The sequence below is a fragment of the Python bivittatus genome, unplaced genomic scaffold (genome assembly GCF_059951505.1).
Source record: "Python bivittatus isolate LINGU-HERP-01145 unplaced genomic scaffold, Pbiv_v1 ctg000310_np1212, whole genome shotgun sequence".
Lineage (NCBI taxonomy): Eukaryota > Metazoa > Chordata > Lepidosauria > Squamata > Pythonidae > Python > Python bivittatus.
In genome coordinates, this window is record NW_028277054.1 from 12,194,914 (window position 1) to 12,207,310 (window position 12,397).

The following is a 12,397-nucleotide window of genomic DNA, read 5'->3' on the forward strand; positions in this document are numbered from 1 at the left end:
CCCCCCCCTTTTTTGTTAGAAATGAGAAGAAAGCTTCCATTGTTATGAGTACAGTTTCTGGGTACTTCAGGAATTGCAAATAAGTAAATAACATTGAAAAAGCAGGTTGCTTACCCCTGAATCATCATGTGATTTAGATTTGTATGTGGTTTGGAACACAGATTTATCAGGTTTATAATGCTTGGCTGTACTGTGAATTAAACATCCTTCTCTCCGTTCCCCCCCGCCCCCCACTGCCTCAAGTTTGGAATGGAAAATGGGATTTTGTGCACAAGGATGGTTGAATATTCAGGAGGCCAGGCGAACTCTGTTTCTTTACAAGCGTTTTAAAATTATCTACCCCCCATCTAAATTTAACATTCTTCATAGGCCAGTGTTTCAAGGGGGAGGGGGCAATTTGAAGAGGAGGGGAAACTTTCTACACAGATACTTTGCTTTAGTTGATTTTAGAGTGCACAGTTTCTGGGAGCGTAGCAGGCATTTGGCATTCTGAATGAACATTTATTTAATTTTATTTTGGCACCGCTGGACACCAGAGCGACTCTGGGCAGCTCTCAATGTACTACGAATAGTGCCCATGTACTAACATTATGTACCAGGAGAGAATTTCCTGGCAAAGAGCATGACTTTTGTTTTTTCTCCTGCCTGGCCATTGTTCAGATCGATCCTCTGGGGTTGCCCAGTTTTGCATTTCTATATGTATTATGCAGTTCTCCTTGGGGCTGGAAAATCTGTATTTTCCTTCTTTTACACATCTCAATTTTTTCTTATTTTATTTTTCCTGCTGGCCTTATAGCCATAATAAAGATTTGATTTGAAGCAGGACGTGGGGCATATTTTTATTTCTGTTCATCATGAAAGCTCATATTCACTCTGCTAATTCAAAACTGAGTTTAGGGAAAGATTTGGGGACAATCAAAAAAACTTTGTACCAATAGAAGAGGATATATGTAGCTCAGGGTTGAACTGTGGAGTCCTTGGTGTTCTCTGAGCTTGGTGGTTTGCTTGCAGATGTTTCATTACCCAACTAGGTACCATCTTCAGTGCCTGAAGGTAACATTTTCCATGCACTGAAGAAGTTACCTAGTCAAGTAACAAAATGTCTGCAAGAAAACAACCAAGCTCAGAGAACACCAAGGACTCCACAGAAGATTTTGTTTCAGAGTAAAACACTCTATCTTAGGAACACAGAACCTGAACTCTCGATTGCCCTTTTAATAAACCAGGTGAGTCCTCATCTGCTTCCAGTTCCAGGAGAGCTGCATTTTGTGGCTGCTTTTGTGTTTTCTGAGTCTGCATTAGCCCTAAAAGAAGAGGAATGAAAGCTGAAAGATCTGTAGCTTTTTTTGGATACACATGACGACAAGAATGAACTGCTCTCAAGATCCCACCAAAATCATTGTCTAGTTAAGGCTGAAGGAAATCATGATTCATTGGAGCAGTATTTTTCAACCTTGGGAACTTTAAGATGTGTGGACTTCAACTCCCAGTATTCCCCAGCCAGCATAAAGTTGAAGTCCATGCATCTTAAAGTTCCCAAGGTTGAGAAACACTACATTAGAGAATAAGTCTCACCTGATTCCAGAGAACTTCTGAGTGAACATCAGTAGGGTTATGGATGTGCCGAAAAGGTCTTCTGCTATTTTCAAAAATTTCTCCTTCAGTTTTGATGGGAAAGAAATTGCTTTTGAATATTTGGGATGGGGGGATGTTGAGTGAAGGAGGAAACATTTCCATTAAACTCCAGTGTGAGTGGTTTGGTGTTTACCCTAGTGATGAAATGCAAGAGGGGAGTTTGTGAGGATCTTGTCTTCATTACAAGTGTTTGGCAATCTCCCTGGCTTCCAAGACTTCAATTAAATTCCAAACAGAGATCATCAGGAAGCACACTTTTGAAGGTTAGGAAAGCCTCTTCCACACAGCTGCTGGCTGTAATCCAATTGTGACTTTTTTGTGCTGTTCTTCTCACTTTGGCCTCCTTGAACCAGCCAGCATTCCCTTCAGGTGGCCATTGGGGAAGTGCTAAAAAATACAACTAGCTGGCGCCCTGTTGTTTTCTATGTTCTTCCCTTACCCCTTTGCCTTTTCACAGCATTTCAAAAAGCATTTCAAAAAGATTAAGTGGACTTAATTATCTCCTTAAACACTGCATGCATCTCCAGTTCTTCCCTAATGTTCATGAATAAACTTCTGGAGCATGAGACGAATGGCTGGAGAAGATAAGAGATGGTTGGAATGCACCATGGCCTCTCCATGGAAAGGAGCTGGGTCCCCATGCTTGGGAGACAGGAGCTCCCACACATCAGTGGAAGCCAGTCTACTCCAGAGCTCTAGAGAAAATGCTGCAGAAATGACTTTACAGGTAGTCCTCGACTTACAATCACAATAGGGACTGGAAAATTCATCGTTAAGTGGTGCAGTCATTAAGTGGGGCATCACGTGACCACACCCGATTTTACGACATTTTTTGCAGCGGTTGTTAAGCGAATCACACAATCGTTAAGTGAATCAGGCAGCTCCCCATTGATTTTGCTTGTCGGAAACCAGCTGGGAAGGTTGCAAATGATGATCATGTGATCTCGGGCTGCTGCAACCATCGTAAATACATGCCGGTTGCCAAGCATGCAAATTTTGATCATGTGACCACAGGGATGCTGCGACAGTTGTAAGTGCATAGACTGGTTGCAAGTCACTTTTTTCAGCGTCATTGTAACTTCAAATGGTCGCTAAATGAATGGTCATAAGTTGAGGACTACCTGTACATTGTTTTGTCTGGGGCAGAAGCTAAGCCACCCCCAGAAAAGTCAAGGAAGCTGCCAAGTTGAGAGATGCATAACTTGGGGAAAAGGCAAAAAGTAACCTCCTACCACGAGAACCCCTTCTCTGCCATTTTGCTCCAAAAAATTAAGCTCCAAGGCCTACCTAGAGCTCGCGAAGTAGAGCTTCAGGAGGCTTCTTGTACAATGGAAGAAAACTTTAGGGGGGAATTGAAGGACAAATTGAGGCTGGGCTGCTTTTGACATAAATGTTCATGCTAGCAGGTTCTAAATCAGTTTTTGATTGAAGCCACTTTTTCGAGGTGTAAGGAAGTTGGATATAAAATAAACCAGCTTTTGCTCCAAATTAATATTGTCTGAAGGGTACACATCAGATCTGTCCACACGTTTATCCTGGGATCTGTTGCTCTCTTTTTATTTTTTTAAACGCCCAGGCAAGGCTGTGCCAAACAGATAGAGATCAAAGGAAATTTGTATGACATCTTGGTTTTCCCTTTGTATGCTTATGTGTTCCAGTGATTATTGGCTCTCGTTTTCTTTCCATTTTCAATGCTGTCTGCAAAAATATGTCCAACTGCTAGATGCAGCTTTTTCTTCTTCCATGAGTTGAAAAATGAGAACCTTCCTTGATGATCCACTAGAGAATGCCAACAAGATGTTTAGATAAAAATTGGAATGAACTTGGAAAAAGACAAGCTTTTCGGGAAACAGTTTCCATTCTGTAATTGACGTGCAGTCATTTGCTCTTATAATGACCTGAATCCTTTCTTGGCCCCTGGGTAGCAGTATCAGTTTCCAGGGGAAAAGAAAAATGAACAGGGAAAATACTCCCCATAACCTAGAAGCCTCCTGCAATACCACCCCCCCGCAGAAAACCCCAGCTTTCCCTGGTTGTCTGGAATAATACTGGCTGCCCAAGGAGGTTACAGTACATGTGACATTAACCAAAATCCTGGTTCTCAGGGACTGTCCCTGCACAGGACTGACCAAGTCAGATGCCACCCTAACAATTGTCCCTTCCTCAGCACACAGTCTATGTTGACCCATTCAAGTGGGAAGCAGCTATTTTCATGGTCCTCAGATGCTACAAAAAAGGCGGGGAAGCTCTCAGTTTCTTCTCCCCCTCCTAGCAGGAAACCCCCCCCCCCATGAAATGGCACAGTTGGGATGGGCACTGTGAGGAGCTAGCCATCCATGCCACTTTCTAGTGTGACTGCAGGGGACAGGGGGTGCGAGACATAGCAAGAGCATAGAGATGGAATTCCTAGAGCAGCTCTGGTGGTTGCAGGGTTGCTCTAGGACCGTGTCTTTGTTTTGGCAGACAAAGAGAAAATTAGTACTCCAGTAACCACCTCAACTTTGTCTGCGTGGCATGGCTGACTGGGGAGAGTTAAGGTTCACTCAAAAACTGGAATTATTTGGAGTTAAAACTACCCCCTCTATCCCTACCTCTGACTGGGTCAGGATGTTTGTATGACACTCCCCTTCTCTCTTTAAGCACATCGTATAAACAAAGCCTCTACCATACTGGGATCAATTTGATGTGGCTACTATATGGTGCTTATCAGCCATCAGTACTTCTAATGTAGGCAGCACTTTCTAACAGTTTGATCCATGCAATAACCATATAATGTAGGCCATTTGGCCCTAATTGTAAAGATGAACAATAAGTGAAGAAACCAAAGCTGAAGGGCATTGACCTATCTTGGATCCCTCTTGGAAGTCCATCTTTGCAAAATGGCATTCCCAATTCAGGAGCTGGAAGCAAAAAGTGCTACTTCTGTTGGCCTTGTCGGGTTCTGGTTAAACTTAGATTGTTTGGACGTGAGGCTCTTATCCTGGATGCTGTACATTCCAAGACTGAAGAGTGTTTATGAAATTCACCAGGTCTCTCTCTCTTTCTCTCTTCCCAGCAATAGAGTTGGAAGACATGACCTTCTGGGTTATCAGGTTTTACTAGCAATCCTCAGATTCCATCTGAGCCTTTTTCCTTTCTCCGCTTGGGGACTTGTCCATATCCTTGTTCCTCTTATCCAGGTTATTGTTTAGACAGTTTAAAAAAAAATGGGGTGGTGATGGTGGTAAAAGCAACATAAAAAAGCCATTTTTATGCCACTGTCCTCTTCCCACAAAAGACAAAATAGATTCCCCCCCCAAAAAGAGGTCCTAGTTTGCATGAAATGTGCAGAGGCAAATTCATAAGCACAGATTCATGTTAAGAAATAATTAAAATATCGTGTAGTTCAACATATTGGGAATCTTGAGGTTTTTAAGCAAAGGAGGTGCTTGCTAAGTGTTGAAGAGTAATTCCATCCATGGCTTAATTCTTCCTGTGGGGAAATGTGTCTTCTAATTCCCAATGTTTTTCTTCCCCTCCAAACAAAGCTTCGGTTTTTCTACCTTTTTTTCTCCCAGTGGGCTTTAAAATTTCCCACCAATGGTTTGGCATGTCCTCAGCAGGAATGTATAAGGCTTTCCAAAAAAGAAACTTGAAATTAATACATTTCTTCCATGGAATTATAGTGGTATTTTGAAATGAAATTCAGGTGAAGAGAGCAAAACAGAGGACATTACAAGATCAGGGGGGGAAAATACTCATACATTCTTGGCATAACATGAATATGTTTATGAGACAGCAAGAGTTTTTTTTAAAAAAGGAAGCAACTCTCTGTCTAATACCTGGCTATATATGCAGATATACTATTTATGCAGTGTTTGTGAGACCGTGTATCTACAAATAAGTACATAATTAGTAAACAAGCATCTATATTTGCTTAGAATTCAGTCAGGGACCTTCGGCTAGCAAGCTAATTAATAAATGGGAACTGTAGTGTCCTAATAATATTTTTTATAAAATGAGGGTTCCTTACTGGATATACTCACCGAGTTTATAAACAGTGGTAGCATTATCAGTGCATCACTGTTTACGTTGGCTGCTCAGGAGATTCCCCATTCTGTGCAATGTAGCTGCTGTATATGGTTGCTTAAGAACTATAGTTATTTATGCAGGAATCCAGAGTCATCAGGCTGAAATGCTGAAGAAGCAATGCTTTCAACTTGGTCCCATGGTTTGCTGTTTCTACCCAAAGGGAAATTCTTGGAAGTAAATGGTAATCTTATCCCAAAAACGATGGAGCATTTCCACCCAAAATGAAAGTTTGAACATATCTGTCCCATTCTTTCCAGAGAATGCTATACAGGTAGTCCTTGACTTACGATCATTCATTCAGTGACCATTCTAAGTTATGAGGGCACTGAAAAAAGTGACTTAAGAGCGGTCCTCGCACTTACGACTGTCATAGCATCCCTATGTATTTACAATGGTTGCAGCATCCCGGGAACATGTGATCACCATTTATGATCTTCCCAGCTGGCTTCCAACAAGCAAAATCAATGGGGAACCGTGTGATTCACTTAATGACTATGTGATTCACTTAACTGATTTGTTTAACAACCTCCACAAAAAAAATTGTAAAATTGGGTGTGATCACTGATGCCTCGTTTAATGACCACACTGCTTAATGACAAATTTTCCAATCCCCATTTGTGGTCGTAGTTGAGGACTACCTGTAGTTTGGAGGTATTGGGAAAACTTTCCCAACATAGGAGACTCCAGTTCACTCCAGAATACTCACATGGGCATACTGGCTATAGATGAGGTAGAAATATGTGTGTGTGTGTACCTTCAGGTCAGTGTTGACACTTGGTGACTGCCTGGACAAGTCCCTGCAGTTTTCATGGCAAGATTTCAGAAGTGGTTTGCCCTTGCCTGCTTCCTAGAGCTGAGAGGGAATGACTGGCCCAAGGTCACCCAGCTGGCTTTGTGCCTAAGGTGGGACTAGAACTCATGGTCTCCTGGTTTGTAGCCTGGTGCCTTAACCACTAGACCAAACTGGCTCTAGAGATGTGTAGTCTCCCACATTTTCAGATGCCAAGTTGAGTAAGGTGATATATTTTGAATCAGCTTGAAAGTGCAATTTCTGTGTTTGCTTTTCCCTTTGATGATTCAAGCTCCTGGAGGTGAAAAACCAGTGACCGGACAGTGTGTAGATGGCACGCCAAATTCTTGGCATCTTGTAATTCTTGGAAAGGAGCTGGTGCACAGCCTGGCTTGTAATCATGGACTGACCTTATGTCCGTGTATGGACTCCTTGGCATGGCAGCTGTTCAGGCTGCCCACTGTTGAGAAGTGTGTGCCAGTCTCTGTCTTGCTCCCCAAGGATTCCCTTTTGTTTGTTTGTAAGCATGTATTACGCTGCTCCTAAATTTAGATTACACTGCTGTCATTCTTGGGCCAGATTTCCTTGCCAATTGGCGGCATGTATGCCGCACTAACTGGTACTCACTTTATTAAGCATAGAAGATGGAGAATGGACCCCATTGATTGACTAGTGTCCATTATGCAATAAAGAGAGAGGCTTCTAAAGAGACCCCCTTCTGTGGCTTGCTGTGATTCTTGCTGGCTGGCAAAGTCCATTTGGAAGAGGTTCAAGGCCTCCTGTGGAATGCCAAGTGTAAATGGAATCCTTGCACCGAGAGATTCTGCAGGGACTAACAAATTGGACAGAAGGAGGTTCTGTAAGGACATCTCCAGCTGCAGAGCGGCTGTCCCTCCCCTCTCTCTTTGTGAAGAAAGTCTACTTTTCTCCTTTATTCTGGATCCCATCTCTTGGGCTGAGTCATTTGTCTGGGGATGGGTGTTCAGAGGAGCTCCACTGCAGTGGATCAATCCAGCTGTTTGGCTTGATTTCTGTTGGCAAGAACATCCAAAACAACAATGAAAAAACCCAAAGATTCTTGGATATGATCCTTAAGTACCAATTCCCATTCAAGGGAGACCCCTTTTGAATCATTGATAATTAAGACTGTCAAAGAGAAGCATTCCCACGCCCTTGCTGTATTATTCTTTTTTACCTTAACCTTCTTAGTTTTTAAAACTTGTACAAGTTATTATTCATGAAAAGAATACAATAGAATAGACCCTTTAGGATTGCTGAATGGAGGCATAAAGTTACAGGTGTGCCCCAGGTTGGAAAGGATCTTTAAAACAGGAAATTATCCAGGGATTATTCTCTTAACAGGGCTGTAAACAGCAGTGCAAGATTTGCATTGCATTGCAATGACATGGTTCCTTCCTTCCAGTTCTGATTCCTGTTGCAGCACTTAAGGATCTTGTACTGCTGGATAATAATACCTCAACCGACAGCCTTTCTCTTTGGCCGCGTGACCCACCTGAGAGAGACACCCACCTGGTTCCTCCTCCAGTTCCTCTAACAGGATCAGGCATGCCAAGACTTCTCCCTGTGCCGAAGCAGCCCTGTCTGTCTTGCTCAGGTGAACTCTTGGGATGTGAGGCGAGGGAGAAACTGGAGGCTGACTCAGGGAGCTTGGGGCACATTAAAAGTCCCTCTGACCTTTTGCGTGCAATGAATTCCAGGTTCAGCTCCAGGCAAAAGAGAATCCATAACTGATGGGAAAGGCTTTCTCTGCCTGAGACTGTGCTGCTGGTTGGAGTAGATGACTCTTCAGAAGAACCCAAAGGGAATCTAAGCTGCTACTAGAGTTTAGGTGACGCATCTTAACCGGGAAAGGGGCCTGCAGGTGAGGAATGCAGAACTCCATCCCTTGGCAACTGCCATCTCCTGGCTCACCTGACTAGTATTTTAAAGAGTCTTATAACTTTAAAAAGTGAAACAGGGAGCTGGCATGCTGAAAAGCCCCAGCCTCTAGCATTAGATTCATTTCCTGCAGTGTTTTAGGCAAACTTAGAGAATAAAAATGGTGATTGACATCCTGGCTTTGATATTTCCTTTTATTCTTTAAATTATAAGAAGAAAAACAATACTACTAATATATAACAATACGACGACGACGATGATGAGGCAGTTGCAAAAGGATAGCTTCCAGTGATTTCTCTTTCTGAAAATACAGCTATCATGATAAACTCGGCAAGCAGTCTTAATGGGACAGGTGCTGTCTGGAAGTGTGGTTAGTACTTGGAGGAAAGTCTTCCAGGGAATATCAAGGTTATAGGCTTGACTGGGAAGTGGAAAAATATTTCAGAAGAGGCCAGTGGCAAACGGCCTCTTTGCTATGGACAAGATCCATAGCCAAATATGGGCGCTTCCATCACCTGCCATATCACGAGAGGATGTGTATATGCGGTGACCCAGGCATCGAAGATATGGCTCATGTTTTGTTTGATGGTCAACTCTATGCTCTTTTCTACACTTAGATATTTAACATCCCTACATGAAAGAACAGTCCACTGGGACCTGAATCACAGATTGTCCTATTTCCTTCCGGGCCCTAACGTATACCCTGTAAGCAGAACTGTCAAGTTTATAGACAAGGCAGTTCAGCTAAGAACCCCTTATATCGAACAGATCATGTAAAGGTGATGTTTATCAGAATGCTGATTCTTTGTCTTTACCACCTATGTATTTTATTATTGCATTTTCTTTTATCTATTTTACCTAGGGATTAGATCGTGTATTTTACCTTTATTTTATGTTCTTTGATATGGTCCTAAGACTAATAAATTAATAAACTACTACTCTGGACAAGAAATGATAGGGACAAGTCTGTGAAGTCCCCAGAAGTTGAAGTCAGCTTGAAGGAGACTTTACTCTCCTGCCACAATGCCATTGATGATGATTATTTTTTTAAATAAACCCCAGAGTAGCCATTGTGCGAGAGCCTCCAGGAGTTGTTCTCCAAATCCCAGATATGTCACCTGGCCCCAAAAGTCAACTCTCCAACACAGTCAGTGCTCAAACTACAGGAGGGAGGTCCATGAATGAATTCCACAAGCCCCACCAGTTTTCCAGTTTCAACACTCAACCCTGCATCTCTACCACCTTCTAAAATCAGGAGCTAAAATCCCATTTCACCAGATAAAAGGAGGCAGTCAATGAACTGATACAAGTCCTCTCTCCAAGCTGACTTTCCTAACAGTCACTTCCGCCTTTGAAACCATCTTCTCTTATTCCACCCCATTACTGCAAACCTTATCCCTTGTTTGACCCTAAACAACGACTTTCCCTCCTGCCAGTGATTACACTCCCCAAGTATTTTCCAGCACTGTTATCATGGCTGAAGCTTTGCCAAACTGCAATTAACTCTTTGCTGATCCAACAGTTTCTCCACTTTTTCCTATCACTTGTACAGTTGTGCCTATTGTTGTTTAGAACGATGGTGAAAACTTTCAGGTTTTTAAAATTTAGTGTACGTGCCCAATATAGTAACAATATCTATAAACACAGAAATGTCCTTTTTAGAAAAAGAGGGTGGGTGGGTATTTCTATTATGATGGGACCCAAGTTCTTTTATGAGAGTGGTTGGTGAGATGGAAGATATGAAAGATTAAGTTCCACTGAGATAGAACATGATACCTACTTGGTCTAATGGGAGTGGAAGGGTGCTCCTTGTAAGATTTGGCTTGACTTTGTCACACTATAATTACTTTTGATGTTAAATTTGTATGTTAGATTTTAATCTTATGGATACCTCTCCTTCTCCATCTTCTCTTGGGTTCTGCGGTTGAAGCTGGTCCTAGAATTGTTCTAAGATCTGTCCTTGGAGCCTTTGTTAGCTGACTCACATGTTAAATTTAAGCCAGGCATTCATCTGCTATTTCATTTTGAGCTGGATAGTCCATCTCATGCCAAAAGTTTAGGATGGGTAACAGCTAAAACATGTTGCAAACCATGAGACCAGATTTGATTTTTGTGTCTGAGTTGGAAATAATATTGTGAAAAAGTTGTCTCTAAATATTGGGTTAATGTAGCTAATTTAAGCCACTTGTGCCGTTTTCAAAAAATGATGATGTCTTTGCAAGACTGTATGTTACATATATTTTCTTAACCAGGGGAGGAATTTACACAAAATGAAATGTTGAACCACCTTGGTAGTTAACCTGAATGTGTGTGTCTGTCACCAATCATGATTATAGAGCTGTGTGCAAAAGGAGGTGCATAGGCACATTAACTTAGCCAGGGCAGCTGAATGTATCCTCCAACCATGTTTAATTTGTTTCTAGATTTTTCATATTGAGAACATGTTACTTCTGATTACTGAATTAACCCATTTATGAATTTTCAAAGTTGCCGAACCATAAACCATAAACTACCCAGGGAGTATGGTTCACATAACACACTAAATCACAAAATCCCAACTGGGGTTCAGGTTAACTAAGTTCTTACACATTGTGCAGCTGCTGCTGCTAGATCTTTCACTGACCTGGTTAAGCAATTTTGTGCAAATGCAGCCAGTGAATCTTGATCACTCCTGGTAACCATTTCCTGTTTTTCCCACAAGCTTAGTGCAATTTGTCTGAGATGATATGAGGACTTCTTGCCTTAGGCAGTGGGTTGGACTAGAAGACCTCCAAGGTCCCTTCCAACCCTGGGATTCGATGAATATTCTAGATACTTTTTTATGCAAATGTAATACTGTAGCTGGAGGTGACTATACATCCAGCCCTTTCACTCTATTTCTAAGAATACCTCTGTGGTCTATGTGGGGCTCAGAGGCATAGCTGGAAATGTGAATTATTCTTGGAGTTGATGCTTTGTTTTGCAATAGATTAGCTTCCCCCCCTTTTTTTTTAATTAAAGGAATCTGGAAAAAAACCCGTAGAGCAGGGATCTCAGCAGACGGCAAAGAACAGGTCATTAGAAGCATGTTGCCCCTAGATGCACTTTGGAGACCCAGGATCTCTGGGTACTCTCCTGTCTGAATACAAGCTTTCCCTGAAAAGAAGAATCTTGGATTAAGATGAGTCCTGGTGATGTTGCATCAGCCAGGAAGGGGCTGTTTTCTGCCCAACTTGCAACCACTCTGAGGCCATCTCGTTGATTGTAGTAGAAGCCTTGGTGCTAAACTAGGTAAATTGTTGCTCTGATCCAGCAGGGCTCCTGGCCAGCACTTCCCTCGTAGGACTGAGCCCAGCGTTCAGGGATACAACCCTGATGCTCTGAAATGGAGCTTTAAAACAGCCTGCAATCCCATTTTTTTTTTGCCTCCTTGAATGGGACTGAGCTCATCTAAATTGTCTTACGCTGAATCCAACTCTTGGGCTCTTCTGCTCTGTTAAGGTCTACATTGATTTAACCCTGACTCCAACTAAGTCTTTCCACCAACTGTTTCCAGCTGTCTTTTTAATGCTGGATAGCCTGAAATATTCAGAGGAACGTGGATTGTAGCCCCGAAGCCCTGCAACGGAGGTACTGGCCAGGATCGATGCTGCACTTTCTGCCCTTCTGCAGCTCAAGCCCTTTTCGGACACCTGGGACCTCTGCTCTGCCCTCCGGTGATCCTGATTCAGGGGTCCTGGTGATGGTTTTTATCTGCCCAACACAGAGGCATCAGAGGGACTGTGTGTGGCCCGGCACTCCCTTTTCTCCCCATTTTTCTCTGTTCTCAGGGTACCCAGCTATTTTGACAAACGTTTGCCATTCCCCCCCCCTTTTTTTTTGTGTGTTTCAGAGTCTGGATGGAGACCAAGTCATTCTTCAGCGGATCAGGAAATACGTGAAAGCGATTCATGTTTCTGGGCTTAGTAAGTTAACACTCTTTATCAGCTGGTGCATCAGCCGTCGCGGGCCATCTGGCTGATC

General features: G+C 42.6%; 1 protein-coding gene across 1 annotated transcript in view; it reads left to right on the forward strand.

Moving 5' to 3' along the window:
- The window catches only part of ASAP3 (ArfGAP with SH3 domain, ankyrin repeat and PH domain 3), a 70,478-nt gene that overhangs the window by 6,128 nt on the left and 51,953 nt on the right, over positions 1–12,397 (forward strand). The window contains exon 2 of the mRNA XM_088140124.1: positions 12,267–12,339. Coding sequence (XP_087996250.1) covers positions 12,267–12,339 — 73 coding nt within the window. The remainder of the gene's footprint in view (positions 1–12,266; positions 12,340–12,397) is intronic.